The sequence below is a fragment of the Pan paniscus genome, chromosome 6 (assembly GCF_029289425.2).
Source record: "Pan paniscus chromosome 6, NHGRI_mPanPan1-v2.0_pri, whole genome shotgun sequence".
NCBI classification, from domain to species: domain Eukaryota; kingdom Metazoa; phylum Chordata; class Mammalia; order Primates; family Hominidae; genus Pan; species Pan paniscus.
In genome coordinates, this window is record NC_073255.2 from 12,281,913 (window position 1) to 12,299,960 (window position 18,048).

Genomic DNA, 18,048 nt, shown 5'->3' on the forward strand with positions numbered 1-18,048 from the left:
CCAGAATGAATAATCGGTTTTCAAAGAATTGGGATAAATTTTATTATAAAGTCATACGGACCATAATTTAATCATAGCTTAAATTAGATCAATGTCCTAGGATGGCTCATTAGTATATATCAGTTAATGTGAAAGGATAAACTTAGCATAGAGAAGCCCATCAGATTAGCACTGGCTGTACAATAAATTCTATTTATTTTTTATTTATTTTTTGAGACAGAGTCTTGCTCTGTCGCCCAGGCTGGAGTGCAGTGGTGCAATCTCGGCTCACCGCAACCTCCGCCTCCCGGGTTCCAGCAATTCTCCTGCCTCAGCTTCCCGGGTAGCTGGGACTACAGGCACACGCCACCATGCCCAGCTAATTTTTGTATTTTTAGTAGAGACGAGGTTTCACCATGTTGGCCAGGCTGGCCTCTAACTCCTGACCTCGTGATCCACTGTGCCTGGCATTGTACAATGAATTTTAAAAGGCTGTTCTTTGGCTGGGCACGGTGGCTCATGCCTGTAATCCCGGCACTTTGGGAGGCCGAGGTGGGTGAATCATGAGGTCAGGAGATCGAAAACATCCTGGCTAACACAGTGAAACCCTATCTATACTAAAAATACAAAAAATTAGCCGGGCGTGGTGGCGTGCGCCTGTAGTCCCAGCTACTTGGGAGGCTGAGGCAGGAGAATCACTTGAACCCGGGAAGCAGAGGTTGCAGTGAGCTGAGATCACACCACAGCACTCCAGCATGGCGACAGAGTGAGACTCCGTCTCAAAATAAATAAATAAATAAATAAATAAATAAATAAATAAATAAATAAATAAATGGTTGTTCTTTGAGATAAATTCCCGATATCAACCTGTTTATTCATCATTATCTGCTTTCATAAAAACAGAGAATAGAACATGCCCTCTAATTAATCCCAGTTACTTGCATTTCTCATCTCTTTAGATAACCATAACTTTTTTTTCGTTCGGCAGGTGCTTCTTAATTCATTTTGATTTCCTGACTGTTTTCTGCCTTGCTGTTGGCTTGCTCGATCCCTTATTTTAGTTAGGTAACTTTCTGAACATTAACCAATATTAGCAATACCCCCAAGTCCTATTCTTTCTCTCCATTCCTGTCTGTTGACCATGGACTCTAGTTAACTCCAAGGCCAACTCAGCATTTATTAACCCTTAATAAAGACAAGGGATTGTATCCTCCAAACTGAATGATATTAAACATTTTTAATCTTCTGGAGTTTACGTGTTACCGTTTAATGTTGGCCTAAGCCTTATAACCTCCAGATTTTTCTATTTGGTCAGGACAAACCAGTGATATGGTACTTAGAGGAACAACATAAATGCCTTTCCCCTGGGCCAGATAGCCTTCCTTACCTTGCAGGGTAAAGAAATCGTCAAACTGGTAAACATGCTCTGGGTCAGTAGCAATTAGATTCATTTCTTTGTGGAATATTTCAAAGTTGGGATCATTTTTCTTCACCACCCCTATCACAAATATCTCCACATTGGTGTCACTGGCATTCTTCACCACCTCTGTCAGTTTCTCTTTATCACGAGAATCTGTCTGTCCATCAGTGATGACCAAGGCCACTTTTTTTACACCTGGCCTTGCATCTTCAAACATGTCGTTGGCTGCTTGCAGAGCAGTGGCTGTGTATGTGCCTTCCCCCAGATACTGCATGTTGTCCACAGCCAACTTGAAGTCATCCTTGCTGGAGAACTGCTTCAAATTAGCCACCTTCTCCACCTTATGGCTATAGTTGATTATGCCTATGCGGGCCGTGGCAAGGTCCAGAGCAACCCGGTCAGCCATAGTCTTCACGAAATTTTTAATGATCTGAAAGTTCTCTGGCCCCACGCTTTCTGAGCTGTCGATCACAAACACCAGCTCTAGTGGAGTCTCTTTGCATTTGGGCCCACAACCTAAAAGATGAATGTTGAGAGAGAAAAATTGTGGGAATGATTGACATCAGATTGTTGAGGGGAGGGGAGAAAAAGGCAATGATGAACCTGAGACCTAAACGATTCTCTTCCTTTTCTGTGATTGTGAAAATACCTGACAGCTGTCTCCATTCTGGTTTCTTTCTTTTTTTTTGAGACGGAGTCTCGCTGTCGCCCAGGTTGGAGTGCAGTGGCGCGATCTCGGCTCACTGCAGGCTCCGTCCCCTGGGATTCACGCCATTCTCCAGCCTCAGCCTCCCGAGTAGCTGGGACTACAGGTGCCCGCCACCTCGCCTGGCTAATTTTTTGTATTTTTAGTGGAGACGGGGTTTCACAGTGTTAGCCAAGATGGTCTCGATCTCCTGACCTCGTGATACGCCTGCCTCGGCCTCCCAAAGTGCTGGGATTACAGGCATGAGCCGCCGTGCCCAGCCCCTTCTGGTTTCTATACTTGACTCTTAAAAAAAAAAAAAAAAAAATATATATATATATATATATATACACACATATATATATATATATATATACTTGGAAAAACACTGTAGTTGATAAAATAATAAATACTTATGTGCTCATTTCTTGGATTATAAAATAAAATATTTTTAAAAGAGTTAGCATGCCCTGTGGATGCCGTCCCAATAACATTCCTCTTCCTCTCCCAGAGAGGTAACCACCATCTGACATTTGCTCTTTATCATCCCACCATTGTATTTAATCTGAATCTGAAAGCTGATATTTCAGTCTTCAACCATAGCCTTATATGAAAATTGAAATTTGCTCACCAGACTGGCCAATGGATGAAGTAATGGGATGAAAAATTGTCATTGTGGTAGAAGGATTGGGACCTTAAATGTACACAGGAACAGCTATCCCTAACTACTCTAGTTAATGTCTCCAGTCACCCAAAATGACAACTATGGCAGCTTTCACGTTATCAAGAGGCCAGCAGTACCTCCATGCTGTGAAAGCTTTTGAGGGGAGTAATCCCCGAGAACACTAGTCAATTAAAAAAAACCTTCCATTTAGGTTGATAAACAACCACTTAAAGCAGTTGCCAGAGTCATCAGGAAATATAAATTATCAGGATTTTGTTTCTTTATTCATATCTTCATGTTGTTCAACAAGCCTGCCACAGAAAACCATCAGGAAATCATGTGCTATTTTTATAGGGCTTCTAGAACCCAGAAGCCATGTCTAGATTGGTCTCTCACTAGAGAGACTCCCAGGCTGCTTCTTAGGCCCAGCAGTCTTTTAGGGAATAAGCTGGTTCTGGGATTCTCTGTACAGAAGGACAATATGCCTGCCTCTGACCACTTTAAACCCAGAAGATTCTCCCATCATTATTCCATTAGTCTCTTGTCTTTTGGCTAATTTCTTTACTTCCTCTTTCTGGTAATTCTAAGTCTACCATTCAGTCATGGAAGCATTTAGTAGTTGTGAAGCAAGGTGAATACCTGACTCTGTCCTCCCACCTTTGGGACTGAGTACAACTCAAAACTCTACTCAGAAAGAATTCATGGCTTCAGGAAAAACACAGACATTCTAATCACCAGCTAGGCTGGACTCAAATACCAGTTTGGCTCTTGTAGTCATATTTCCTTTGTTGAGTTTTTCGTCTCAGCTCAGGTAAATGTCACTGAATACAAACGAGCACTGTGCTAACAAAAGGCCCGGCTGCCTACATACCCTAGGCTGGCACCTTCACATGCCTTAACCAGCCTGGGAAGACGATTTTATTTTCTTACATCAGGATTCCCACAGTCTCTCTTACTGCTTCCTTTCAGTTTCCATCGACTTTTCAAATGAGCTTCACATTTTCCCGCTAGCTATATAATATACATCTGGATGAACACATTCTCTCACCAGCACAGTACATAGTGGGGCTGATACTTTAAAGTGATGTTTTTTTCTTGATCAAATCTTACCACATATTTCTGTAATAAGTTTGATAATTTCTTCTTTCTAGGGGATAAAAAGAAAAATGTATTACTATAGGTATGACTGTAATATTTTTCCTATAGCCATAAAAGATATCTCATTACAGTCAGCATTGGACCATTTGATTTAATCCTTCCACTGCAGAAAATAAAATAAACAACACAGAAGTCAAAAGCTGACTATAATAGACCATAACTAAAATGCGTTTGAGCTGTGAAACTTAACAGCTGAGACTTTTGGAATTCAAATTGCAACTGCAGCATTTATCAGCTGTGTGACCTCGGGCATTCGGTGCCCTAACAGTGTCTGTGTCTCAGGGCTATGGTATGGATTAATCAATGTTATGCACACGTTAGCACAGGGTCTGGCAGCTTTAACATACCTACGGTGCTGTGGTGCTATATATACATTCAGTTATACAGTTTAAACCACATGTGCTGAGCAACCAAGACAAGCCCCAATGCCTACAGAGAATTCATTCTATGCTGTATTTTCTCTTCTTTTTCTGTACTAGTTCCTGATTTTTCAAGTCCTCTCTTCAGCTTCTTAACACTCTCACTTTGGCTCTTCTGTGACATTTCCCCATGTTCCTGAATGCCCTTTTCTTGTCCTGCTGCCCACGAGCTCCATCAGAAGGGCCTGAAATGAGCCGGGTACTAGAAATAAAGCTGCCAATGCCCTTCCCTGTGCAGTGGGTTTATAAGTAACTACAATGAGACTAGAGAAGGCAGGATTCTACATTTGCCAAACACTTGAAGCTAAAAGAGATGATTAACAGAAGGCTAGATCTCAACAGGAAGGACCAGTGGACCCAATCTAAGAAAATAAAGTTTAACAGGTGCAAAAGTAAAATTTTTAAGAACAAATCTGTAATGTCAAATCGAGGTGGAGGTGATGTAGCCTGTAACATGGCTTAAAAGTAGAATATGTGGGGAATATTCATAGTATTTTAATTTAACTTTTTAAACTGTAAACTAAGTAAAAGCTAACGATTCCAAGTGGCTATTTAAAAAGAACATCTACTGCAGTGCTGAGTTATATAATACAATTCTACAAAATGAGAGTCAACAGTCTTCTTTTTTTCTAGGCCTTGTCATGCTTTTCCACATTTAAAAAGGCATTTTAAAAAATCTGAAACAAGAACATGTACAGAAAGGTAAAACGTATGTATTTATATATTTATATTAAGTATATCTAGAAAGGGGAAATATATGTATTTATATATTTATGTTTAATTTTTTATAAATGGAGAAAATACTATACACCAAGTTTTATGGTTATAATTTGTCACCTAATACTATATTATAATTCATTTTCCACATTATTAAGGATTCTGAAAAACTTGATTACTGAAATTGAATGTGCGGCCATTTAAAGGCTCTGTGATACACTCTCTCATACTGTACTTCAGAAAAGTTGTGGTAACTGACACCTCCAACAGCAGTATATAAGAAAATCTGTTTTATTTTAGCCACCCAATACTGGCTATTATTATTATATCATCATTGTCAATTGGTAGAGCAAAATCTCTCATTGTTTTAAATTACACGAATTAAATTATTCATGAGGCTACATTTCATTTCATATGCATGTTTCCAGGTTGTATTCTCTTGTGCAATCTGTGTATGTTCTTTGTCTTATCTTTTTCTATGGGAATATTTGCTTTTTACTCACTTATAAGAGCAATGCATGTATCAAGGTTAGATTTTAATTTTGCAACATATTTTGTGGCATAATCAGGTTTAAAATGCTTGAAGTTACCATATATGTAAATTTTTTCTTCATGTTCTTTGCATTTAAGTGACTGGAAGAGTTCATTCCTTCCACTGAAATCACTGAATAACTACCTTGGCTACTTGGTGCCAATGATGAAGGCATCATATTTATACCCCTCAAAGGATTCACAGTCTAGGAAGAAGCAGACAAACGAAGACTTTCGTAAGTGCTATGGAGAGCCAAGGAACCATCTGTATCTGCTGGGAATTCCTGGGGCAGGAAACTGAGGATGGGACTGTGGTCCAGGGAGGCTGACTCTGACCAGGTTGGGACAGGGAAGGGAAGCGTTCAGGCAAGGTGGTCGGCCTTCTGTCAGAGCATACTGCATTACAGTACTCGAGTAAACTTATGAATCAGGGCACATAGCAGAAACAATGACAAGAAATGTTGGAGACAGATGGACTCTTGAAGACCTTTGTGTCATGTTGAAGAGTGTGAACTTTCTCCTGGGCAGTGGGACTCACATGATCCCTAGGCAGAGAAGAGCTCTGGTGGAACTTTTATTTAACAGAGATGATCATAGCAGCCAGTGGAGGGGTTTGAGTTTCCTAAATAATTCACGCAAAAAAAAAAAAAAAAACAGACATCAGAAGGCTGTGGTAGTAGTAATGGATGAGGAGGACAGGCCTGGAGGGACATTCCAGAAGAAGAATGAGGGGCTTGGTGAATAACTGGAAGAAAGGATGAGGGAAAGAAGGAGTCTAAGAGGAGGCAAATGACAGTGGGGCCATACTCTGAGAGAGGCAGGAGTGGGATAGGGGCAGGTTGGGAGCTCATGAAGATGACTGAGCCCAGCTTGAGTCTGGCTGAGTCTCATACGTCTATAAGACATCCACCTAGAGATGTCCACGGGCAGCCAAGGATGTAAGATCTGGCGCTTGGGAGAATTGTCCAGGCAGGAGGCAGATTTAAGAAATGCCAATGTACAGTTGGCTGTTAAAACAGGGACTAAAAATAAGATTGCCTAGAACAGGGCTTCTCAGCCTTTTTGAAAGCAGTGTGTTTCCCCTTCCCCACATTTGATAAATACATTCTTTCTGCTTAAAATAAAAACACTATTTTTTCATTCACTATATGCTTTCACTGTACTATAGAATTAGCCTTTTCAAACTATATGTCCCCCTGCCTTTAGTGGCTACATTCCCTGAGAGTTTGAAGACAGGGAAGACTGGGACCAGACACTGGGAAATGCTAACACCGAAGTGACATGTGGAGAAACAGAGTCTTTTTAAATAATTTTATGAGATGTATTAAAACATTTAATGCCATCAATGGCATTTGCCTCTTAAAAGAGGAGTTTGTTAGTCTGAAATGAATCTGCACAATTGATAGCTATTGGGGGATACATTCGATCACAGAAAGGATAAGAGGGGGAGAGGAAAGAGGCCTTCTGAGAACAGCTCTCATGGGGGAGCAGCCTGAACTTGGTATCAGACAGGCCACCTCTAGCTATAAGGGCTCTGCTACATGCCAGCTAGATGACTTTGGGCATAATGTCCAACCTGACTTGTGTGTCTCCATTTGATGTGGAGATACTGTCTACCTCATGGAGCCATGCAGATTAAAGGTGGGATCTTAGGTAAGAGAAGGTTATGGCCATCAGCCTGTCACCGTCTTCTTGTACCACAACCCACGAGTCCTACACTGCATGGGGGTTTGGCCAGCATTCATGCTGTGAACCAGTCCTCATTTCCAAGCTCTGTCCAAATCCCCTGAAACCACCTGCTGTTTGGTCACTTCTTGGCTGGGCCCATGCATCCAGGCCAGTGCTTCAGCTCTCCAAACCTGTGGTCATTTCAACCGAGAATTCTGGAATTGCATGCATCCAGAATGCGACATAGAGGGACATATGTGCATGCCCTTTGGCCCCAAGGACTTCTAACCTGGAGGAAGGAGTGCAGCTGGAGAAGGACGACGGTTCCAGAGCAGGGGCCTCTAAAACACCCTGCAGTACTAGGTAAGGAGCCTAACATGTACTGATGTACAGGAGCCTAACACAGAGCCTGTCACACACTAAATTCTCACTTAATGCAAATTCTCTTTTCCTTCACTCTTCTCGTCTTGCTAGTCTCTTCTTCCAGAATCTAGAAAACCAAAGTCAGCAGAATGATGTCCCTACTTCTAAGGTCTCTGCCTCTTGGTTGAAAAGCTTCCACTCAAGAGATAAAGCCTATCCTGCCCTCAAACACCATCATACACCATTTTGTCTGCTCTGGACCCCGAGACCACATCTTCTATCATAGCATGTATCACTCTGTAGGTGAACATCTTTGTTGTCTTTCTCTCCACCAGGCTGTGAGCTCTCTCAGTTCCAAGAAGTAGCCTCACTCTCCACTATTTCCCCAGTGCCTATTTTGGAGCCTGATCCAGAGTAAGGTTTACTGGATACATCCAATAAAGGTTGGTGAAATGAATGAATGAATAAACGAATGGAGAAAGGAAACCAGTCCCTCTCCCCACGTTGGGACAGTAGGGCAGGTATAAACCTACAGGGAACGTTCCTCTGCTCATTTACATACACTCTCCCCTGCTACTTTTGGGGAGAAATTGTGCATATGTAGCTACTTCATCTACTATGGGCATCTTTCGGGGTCTGACTTGCGGTGGGGAACAACAAAGAGAAAAAGGCAGACAGTCCGCGGAACACATGTGCAGTTCTGTTGGTCACATGCCCAGCTCTCAGCTCTTGCCTTCACCACCTGAACTGCCACTCCCTCACACTTGGATGTTCCTAGTACATTGAATCAGCCCCACTAGACCACAACCCTGGAAAAGTCTAACAGGAAAAAAGGAAAAGGTCTGTGATTTTCCTCAACCCCAGAAGATAGATTGCCTTCAAAGCAAAAAGGAAGAATGAGACTTTGCCTTCCACTCATGAGACTTTAAAGAGTCAGTTTTCTGTTCTTAATGGTGTGGGGAGAAGAACAGGGAAATGTTTATAGATGCTCAAAAAATACTTATTGAATAATTGAATCAATATATAACTATAATCCCAATTTTGTGATTGCTGCTCTTCTCAGAGCACTTCTAAAGGAACTAGTTCAGGAAAAAAGAGTCCTCATTCTAAAATGAGATGAATCACATAAATTAAAGTCATTTGGTAATCTGGCTTTTTTGAAACAGCTCACCTCCTTGTTGGCCAGTAACAGCAGTGTGATCATTTCTACCAAGGATCCGAGTGGAGTAGTCACACACACCCACCACAAGGCAGGACAAGGTTTTATTTCTCCCCTCATAGTCAGATTCAACTACCTCATGCATCTAAGTCAACACTGGGCTGGTAGTAGTTGCTCTCATTTAAATAGAAACTGGGATTCTGCATCCAAAAAATTCATAATTCTAAAGCTAAAGCATGAATGCAACAATTTTGCAAGCACAAAACCCTCAATTACCCTCTAGAATGGATACTCACTGTAAGTCCTAGGTCTCCTTTGGGTCCTTGTAAACCCTACTTAGTAGAAGAAGAGTAAAAGTCAATATAGGTTGGAACCAGTTAGAGTATAAAATCACAGTGAGACATTAAAAACTACTTCTTGCCTGTTTTCCTGGAGATCCAGGCTCTCCAATTTCTCCTTTATCACCTTTCTTTCCCACATCGCCCCGTTCTCCGTGCTCTCCCTTTACACAATAGGGTAAAATGATAGGTTCAGAATGTGAATCTAAAAGCCAGATAAGAAAAGCTCTATAATTTGGTTTATCTGCAACTGGCATCTCTTGAAGACCTTCAGTTCTTGTTTATACAAATGCAGTATTTGAAAAAAAATTGGGGGTAACTTATTTACATCCCATCAGATACCATAATCTAATTCATGATGAACCAGAGGTCTCAGAGTGAAGAGACCTTGAGATATAATACCATCTAATCGGCTCACCTTTCAGGACATACAACTATTACACAATTTACCAGGTACCTGAGTTATCTGGTATCTCCTACATGGTATGTTGTAAGTATGTTGTAAGATAACTAATAAATCCTTTATTAGTTATCTTCTGAGAATAAAGAAAATGAGATTTTTTTAAACATAGAGATGGGATCTCACTATATTGCTCAAGCTGGTCTTGAACTCCTGGCCTCAAGCAATCCCCCTGCCTCAAGCTCTCAAAGAAAAGGACATTTTATAAAGTGAACCTATTTATAGGTAGAAAAAGCAATGCACAAGGATTTTATTTCGAGTGGATTGTTTTTCTTCTGAGAGTTGTAAGGGGAAGCGTGACACATATATGAGAGTTCTTCCAAAGTTAAAGTTAAGCTATTGCGATCCTAAGCCTAAGCATTTCTCTAAGATCCTGAGACACTTACCTTCTGGCCTGGGAGGCCATGGCCCATTGTGCCCTTTGGGCCTGGGAAGCCTTGTGGTCCTTGTTCCCCCTACATAGGATATGAGAAAGAGATGTTCTATTAATTTCCCAGGATAGTTTGGATATTCTTTGGGTCAGAAACACACTTACGGTTTAAAACTGCATTATAGTATTATCTAAATTTGGGGGGAAATATATATATATGTATATAAATACATACGTGTATGTGTGTATGTGTATGGCTCAATGGTTTGCTAGTAAGTGTTTAACAACTAAGACTAGGATAGGAGTGAGGGCTCTGATTTATGCCATTTGCCTATTTCTGTGGTGTAAATACTTTCACTGTGGCTAATTTCAAGCTATGAACACATCAACCAGTTCACACATAACAGATAGCTGCTATTTCAGCTATGGTAGTAAAGGTGGGTTCCATCTTCTTTACATTTTTCCATGTTTTCTGGTATGTTAAAAAACACATGTTATTGGCTGGGCACGGTGGCTCATGCCTGTAATCCCAGCACTTTGGGAGGCTGAGGCAGGTGGATCACCTGAGGTCATGAGTTTGAGACCAGCCTGGCCAACATGGCGAAATCCTGTCTCTACTGAAAACACAAAAATTAGCTGGGCATGGTGGTGCGCACCTGTAGTCCCAGCTACACAGGCGGGTGAGGCAGAAGAATTGCTTGAACCCAGGAGGCAGAGGTTGCAATGAGCTGAGATTGCACCACTGCACTCCAGCCTGGGCAACAAGAGTGAAACTCCATCTCAAAAAAAAAAAAAAGAAAAAAAATGTCATTTTAGTAACGGGGAAAAGAGTATATAACAGCATCCATCCACAATTAATGCCAAGTCATTGTTTATGTAATTCCCTTTATACTGTTAGTTCCATCTCATAATTTGTAGCAACATTCAGGACTTGTTTCCAGATTTCTCCATCACATTTTAACATTATTTCTTGCCCCACCAAAACCACACAGTTTCCAAGGGGTTTCATGGTGTTGAGCATGAAACAGAAACAATCACTAGCAAGTATACAAAGTCATAGTTCTAATGCTCCTTGGATCCTATACTCAATCCTTATTTGACTCTGGATAATTATTAGTAATGAGTCTCTGGCAAAGGCTTGAAGGACCACGGGCTCCTCGGGATTGATCTGTGGTTTTCAAAACTATCCTGATCATCCCTACCAAGATCATTGGCATGCTTGATAAAAATTGCATCTCCCAGGCCCAACCTCAAACCAACTAAATGAGAATCACAGGTGAAGCTAAAGGCAAAATAGGCATTTTGCCATAAGTCTGCTAAAGCTTGAGAGCCACTACTCCAGGAGGCATGATGGGATTTACGAGGCACTCCTGGAAGGGGCCACAGAGGTTTCCTTGGAGACCATTACAACTTTGGGCACCTCAACATCCCTAAGCCTCCTTTACCTTTTTCATTGGCTGTCAAGCTTTTTCAAATCAAAAGGGCCCATTCTCTTTTAAATTGTTATAATGAAATATTTCAAAACAAAAATCATATAGAATAAAGTAAACACCTATCTACCACGTTAAAAAATAAAACAGATACAATTCAAACCTCTTAGGTACTCATCCCCAATCCTATTTCTCTGAGAGAAAAAATCACTATCTGAAATTCATATTTATCATTTGTACCCATGTTTTTATGCTTTAACTACATTTCAAAATAATACATCTTTTTTTGGTTGTTTGTTTGTGGTTTTTTTTTGTTTTTTTTTTTTGAGACAGAGTCTCACTCTGTCAACCAGGCTGGAGTGCAGTGGTGTGATCTCAGTTCACTGCAGTCCCCACCTCTCAAGTTCAAGCGATTCTCCTGCCTCAGCCTCCTGAGTAGCTGGGATTACAGGTGTGTGCCACTATGCCTGGCTAATTTTTGTATTTTTAGTAGAGACAGGGTTTCACCATGTTGGCCAGTCTGGGCTCAAACTCCTGACCTTAGGTGATCCACCTGCCTCGGCCTCCTAAAGTGCTGGGATTACAGGCATGAGCCACCACACCTGGCTGATATTTTTAACATTTTAAATTTCCAATAAATGATATATTTATGCATCCAATTTTTTTAAAAAACCTCAATATTATCTATTTGAAATTTGTGTGTGTGTGTGTGTGTGTGTGTGTGTATATGAGGTTCTAATTTGTTGATCGTCTCTCTGCTATAAAGTATTTCATTAAATAACTGAATACAACTTATCCATTAGCCTTTTGATGCACATTTAGGTTATTTCCAATATTTCTGTATTAAAAATAATATTTTAAGAATATCCTTTTATATGCCTTTGCACACTTGTATACATTCCTAGGAGGAAACTCTTACATCGAAACAAATATTATATAAAATGGTACAAAATAAAATGAACACAGCACAGGTTCTCTGAAGCTGAACTAAAGGGCTCCACTTTTCACACACCCACCCCTAACCTCTCACGGCACACTGGCTTGACTGAACTCTAAGGCTCTTTTTATTCTCTTACATGTGTTTCTAAACTGGTTGTAGGTATGGTGTTATGGTATTGCCTCCCCAGTTCAACACCAGAGGACTTAAAATAAGTTCTTTACAGGGGTGAGATTACAGAGTACTTAATTCACTGAATGTCTTTTCACTTTGGTATCTCTTGAGCCAAACCCAGCGCAGTAACATACTGGGCCCACTGGAAATGGGTATGCAGTGTTGCACTACAATGTCTTGGGCCCACCTAAGGAGGCTCACCCCGAAGAGGAATGCTTCCTCTGTTAGTTGTTTAGAGGGAACAAGTAGGGATGATTGGTCTTCTTTATTCAGTTTAAAGTCAGGATAGAATACAGTAGTCCCCCTTTATCTGTACTTTCATTTCCCATGGTTACACTTACCCACAGCCAACTGTGGTTGGAAAATAAGTGAGTATAGTACAATAAGATATTTTGAGAGAGACCACATTCACATAACTTTGATGACAGTATATTGCTTATAGTTGTTCTATTTTATTATGTGTTTGTTAATCTCCTACTGTGCCTAATTTTAAATTAGGCCTTATTATAGGTATGTGTATATAGAAAAAACATAGCATATTTAGGGTTTGGTAGTATCCAAGGTTTCAAGCACCCACTGGGAATATCGGAACATATCTCCTGCAGATAAGGAGGGACTACTGTAATCTTTTCCCACCAGGAAACTTGATATCATTGGGAGCCCCAGAACCCTGGATAGGAATTTGTGCCAGTTAAATAAACCCTAAACATTAAACTGACACTGGCATTCCAAGATGAAAATTCAATCAAAAAAAGGAGAGGAGAAAAATTTGTCCTGTTTCCAAAGATGGCACTCCCAACATAGGTGTCATGAAGATGAATAGGTGGGAAAGTGTAGATAACACAGAACAGCCTCATGATGCTCACTGCAAAACACGCTCTAATAGGAGTGGATGTGCAGCCTGCTTCTGAACATGAAGGTTAGTGGGGTCTGCCTACATACAGACTAGCAGCCAGCCCCCAGAGTGATATGCAGGACTGCAGGCAGCTACCTGCCTGAGGTTATACCATCTTCTTCTGTTCAAATCAAAAGGAAAACAAACACAAATAGTATAGGAACGAAATCCTCTTAAGAAAGACGTCTTGGTAAATTACACTTTGGTATAAATTTGTTTTCTCAGATTTTTTGTGGAGGTGAATGAGGACATTTTCAGTCAATGAGGTACCTGGTAGAAGGTTTGGGTTGCAGGGGAGATGCTTCAGACTGCTGTACCTAAGTTAGGGGGTACAGTTGGCCAGGGATAAGACAGACTAAAGGCTCATGGGAGAACACTAAGAGGAAATCCATGGTTGGCTTTGTCTCAACCTGAAAGGACAGAACAGTGTGATAAACAGAGGAGCTGAGACTGTGGTGTGATGGTGAATTATCGCTGGGAGTTATATGTTTAGACAAAGTGAATCCAGAAAGAATGCCATACCTTTCTGACAATTACTCAGAATAATTATTTCTTTTACAATATTTCAGATTCCTCCAGTAGCTAATACAGAAGATGTCCAATACATGTTCATGACTAACTAGCTGCCTTTAAGAAATGACACAATTTCCTAATATAGCTAAAACCTATTGTTGTAAGGGGAAGCATGACACATGCCTGAGGGAAAAAACATTAGAGTAGCAAATTATCTTGTTAGGGTAATGTTCAGGAATTTCTTTTGCATTACTTCACAATATAAGTATTTTCTATATAACTGTTAACACTATAGATATTCCAGGCAGCTAGATTTCCCTATAATAAAGGCAATTCATTTTCTTTTTAATCGCTAGTTTCCCTTCAAAATACTTAAAGGCTTCCTATAACTTTCAGAGTAGACTATCTAGCTAAAAGCCTTTAGCAAGTAAATCCATGTCTGATCTTGGCAGAGGTGAATGCTATCCAATCAGACTTTTAAATGTATAAGTCTCAGGAAAATGATAAACAATGATTTGAGTGTGGGTCAGAAACAACTGCAGGAAACAACCTATTTTATTGGAAGCTATAATTAAATCTAAATTTCAAACCCTGGTTAATCACTACATCGCCACATTAGATGTGTCCTGATGAAGAAGTGATCATTTTCATTTTTCAGATGACTGCTGCTTCTCTGGGAGAGAAATTTCTAAGAATAATGCACATCTACCTGAATGTTTCCATTGATTTATTTTTGCATTACTGATACGTCAGGAAACAATGATTTTTCTTTCGAAATGTTTTCTCAGTAAGGTGTGGTAAGAAAAAAATCAAATTTATAGATGATCATAAAATGTAAAATGGACATCTGGCTTCTGCCAGCGTGTAGAAAAGTGGAAAAAAAATGCTACTCTCATTCTTAAAGCCCCAACAACAAAAAATGAGAACTAATCTGTGAAGTCACAGCTTTTCTTGAATCCATCATAGAGCTGTGGTTGCAGGGCACCCCGCCAATTCAGCATCTAAGGAAAGTCAAGATCCTTCAAGGAGACACAGGCTTGGATATTCACCTACCTGGTGGAGGTGCCACATGTTATACAAGCTGGTAAGAATTTAGCTAAAATTTTTAACAGGATGCTAAAGGCTGAGTGTGGGATAGCAGGAGGGGATAGGACCCCTGGGAGCTGCAGGCACAAGAGAAAATCACAGCTACTCACAAACTCTTCTCAGGGACTTTGCTGGTGCTCAAGAGAAAGACTGCGGCCAGGACTAGGGTCAGGATTAGGCTTCCCTTGTGGTGCTAGCCTGGGAAGGGAAGCAGCAGTCCCACAGGTCTCAGTCTGTTTGTGCTGCTATAACAAAATACCATAGACTGGGTGGCTTATAAACAACAGCAGATTATCTCTCACAGTTCTGAAGGCTAGAAAGCCCACCATCAAGGAATTGGCAAATTCAGAGTCTGGTGAGGGTCCACTTCCTGGTTCATAGGTGGCACCTTCTTGCCGTGTCCTCACATGGTGGAAGGGACAAGACAGCTCCCTGGGGCCTCCTTTATAAGGGTGCTAATCCCATTCCTGAGGACAGAGGTGACCTAATCACCACCCCAAGGCCCCACTTCCTAACGCCATCGACTTGGGGGTTAAAATTTCAACATATGAATGTGGGGACCATATGAATTTTCAGACCACATTCTGTTTCCTTTTGAAGGAAACAGAATAAACCTTGCAAGAATGAATCCTGGGCCCAGATCTTTAGAGATGCCCTACTATTTGTGGAGGGTCAGGAAACCACACCCAGACCATTAGACGCCTCCTTGTATGGGTTTGCTGAAACACATAAAACTGCATACTAAAAAGAGTAAATTTTACTGCATATAAATAATCCTTTACTAAAAAATAAAACAATACTTTAAAAAGTTAAAAAGAATTAGATAAACACTTGGCAAAATTTAAATGAGTTCTATAGATTAAATAGTATTATATCAATAATTTTCTGATGTTTATTATTGTACTGTGTTATATAAGAGAATGTGCTTGTTTGTAGCAAAAATACTGATGTATTAGGAGTAAATGGGTACCAAATCTGAATTTTACTCTCAAGCGTTGCAGAAAAATAATATGACACAGACATATATATATATATGCAAAGTGATATAGCAAATGTGGTAATATTAACATTTATAGAATCTGGATAAAGGATATATAAAAATTCTTTGTATTATCTTTGCAACTTTTTTTGCAAGTCTGAAATTATTTCAAAATAAAAGTTAAACATTAATACATAAAATGAATGCATGAATAAACGTACCAAGTGGTTGCAAAAAGATGTCAGCTATCACTGCTGCAGTGGCTAAAGCATATGAGTATACGGGTACTTTGCCTACTCAAAGTTTGGGAGCCCAAAGGCTAAAAGAACATCAAAAGACCTAAAACAAAGCTACAGGTGTGGATTTCTCCCTACGCAGAAACAGCTTCTGCTGTTTGAATTCAGGAGGCTTCTACTGTTACCAGAAGCCTCTATACTTCCCTAGGATTTGTATTCATACCAATTTCAGTTCAATTTTTTAAATTATAATTTCTGGGGTACATGTGCAGAACCTGGTTTGTTACATAGGTATGCATGTGTCACGGTGGTTAGCTGAACCCATCAACCCATCATCTACATTAGACATTTCTCCTAATGCTATCCCTCCCCTAGCCCCCCACCCCATGACAGGCCTTGGTGTGTGATGTTCCCCTCCCTGTATCCATGTGTTCTCATTTTTCAACTCCCAGTTATGAGTGAGAACATGCAGTGTTCAGTTTCCTGTTCTTGTGTTAGTTTGCTAAGAATGATGGTTTCCAGCTTCATCCATGTCTCTGCAAAGGACATGAACTCATCCTTTTTTATGTCTGCATAGTATTCCATGGTGTATATTGCCACTTTTCTTTATCCAGTCTATCATTAATGGGCATTTGGGTTGGTTCCAAGCCTTTGCTATTGTGAACAGTGCCGCAATAAACATGTGGGTGCATGTGTCTTTATAGAATGATTTATAATCCCTTGGGTATATACCCAGTAATGGGATTGCTGGGTCAAATGGCATTTCTGGTTCTAGATCCTTGAGGAATCGCCACACTGTCTTCCACATGGTTGAACTAATTTACACTCCCACCAACACTGTAAAAGCATTCCTATTTCTCCACATCCTCTCCAGCATCTGTAGTTTTCTGACTTTTTAATGATCGCCATTCTAACTGGTGTGAGATGGTATCTCATTGTGGTTTTGATTGGCATTTCTCTAATGACAGTGATGATGAGCTTTTTTTCACGTTTGCTGACTACATATATGTCTTCTTTTGAGAAGTGTCTGTTCATATCCTTCACCCACTTTTTGATGGGGTTGTTTTTTTCTTGTAAATTTAAGTTCTTTGTAGATTCTGGATATTAGCCCTTTGTCAGATGGATAGATAGCAAAAATTTTCTCCCATTCTGTAGGTTGCCTGTTCACTCTGATGATAGTTTCTTTTGCTGTGCAGAAGCTCTATAGTTTATTAGATCCCATTTGTCAATTTTGGCTTTGGTTGCCATTGCTTTTGGTATTTTAGTCATGAAGCCTTTGCCCATGCCTATGTTCTGAATGGTATTGCCTAGGTTTTCTTCTAGGGTTTTTTTTTAAGGTTTTAGGTCTTACTTAAGTCTTTAATCCATCTTGAGTTAATTTTTGTATAAAGTGTAAGGAAGGGGTCCAGTTTCAGTTTTCTGCATATGACTAGCCAGTTTTCCCAACACCATTTATTAAATAGGAAATCCTTTCCTCATTGCTTGTTTTTGTCAGGTTTGTCAAAGACCAGATGGTTGTAGATGTATAGTGTTATTTCTGAGGCTTCTGTTCTGTTCCACTGGTCAACATATCTGTTTTGGTACCAATACCATGCTGTTTGGGTTACTGTAGCCTCATAGTATAGTTTGAAGTCAGGTAGCGTAATCCCTCCAGCTTTGTCCTTTTTGCTTAAGATTGTCTTGGTTATGTGAGCTCTTTTTTGATTCCATAAGAAATTTAAAGTAGATTTTTCTAAATCTGTGATGGAAGTCAATAGTAGCTTGATAGGGATTGCATTGAATCTATAAATTACTTTGGGCAGTATGACCATTTTCACAATATTGATTCTTCCTGTCCATGAGCATGGAGTGCTTTTCCATTTGTTTG

General features: G+C 40.2%; 1 protein-coding gene across 1 annotated transcript in view; it reads right to left on the minus strand.

The window, feature by feature from the left end:
* COL28A1 (collagen type XXVIII alpha 1 chain) overlaps positions 1 to 18,048 on the minus strand; it is a 199,480-nt gene that overhangs the window by 15,981 nt on the left and 165,451 nt on the right. Inside the window, exons 32-36 of the mRNA XM_055115702.2 lie at positions 9,948 to 10,016; positions 9,185 to 9,265; positions 9,060 to 9,095; positions 3,859 to 3,895; positions 1,367 to 1,915 (exon numbers count right to left, since the gene is read on the minus strand). Of these exons, the coding sequence (XP_054971677.1) occupies positions 1,367 to 1,915; positions 3,859 to 3,895; positions 9,060 to 9,095; positions 9,185 to 9,265; positions 9,948 to 10,016 (772 nt within the window). The remainder of the gene's footprint in view (positions 1 to 1,366; positions 1,916 to 3,858; positions 3,896 to 9,059; positions 9,096 to 9,184; positions 9,266 to 9,947; positions 10,017 to 18,048) is intronic.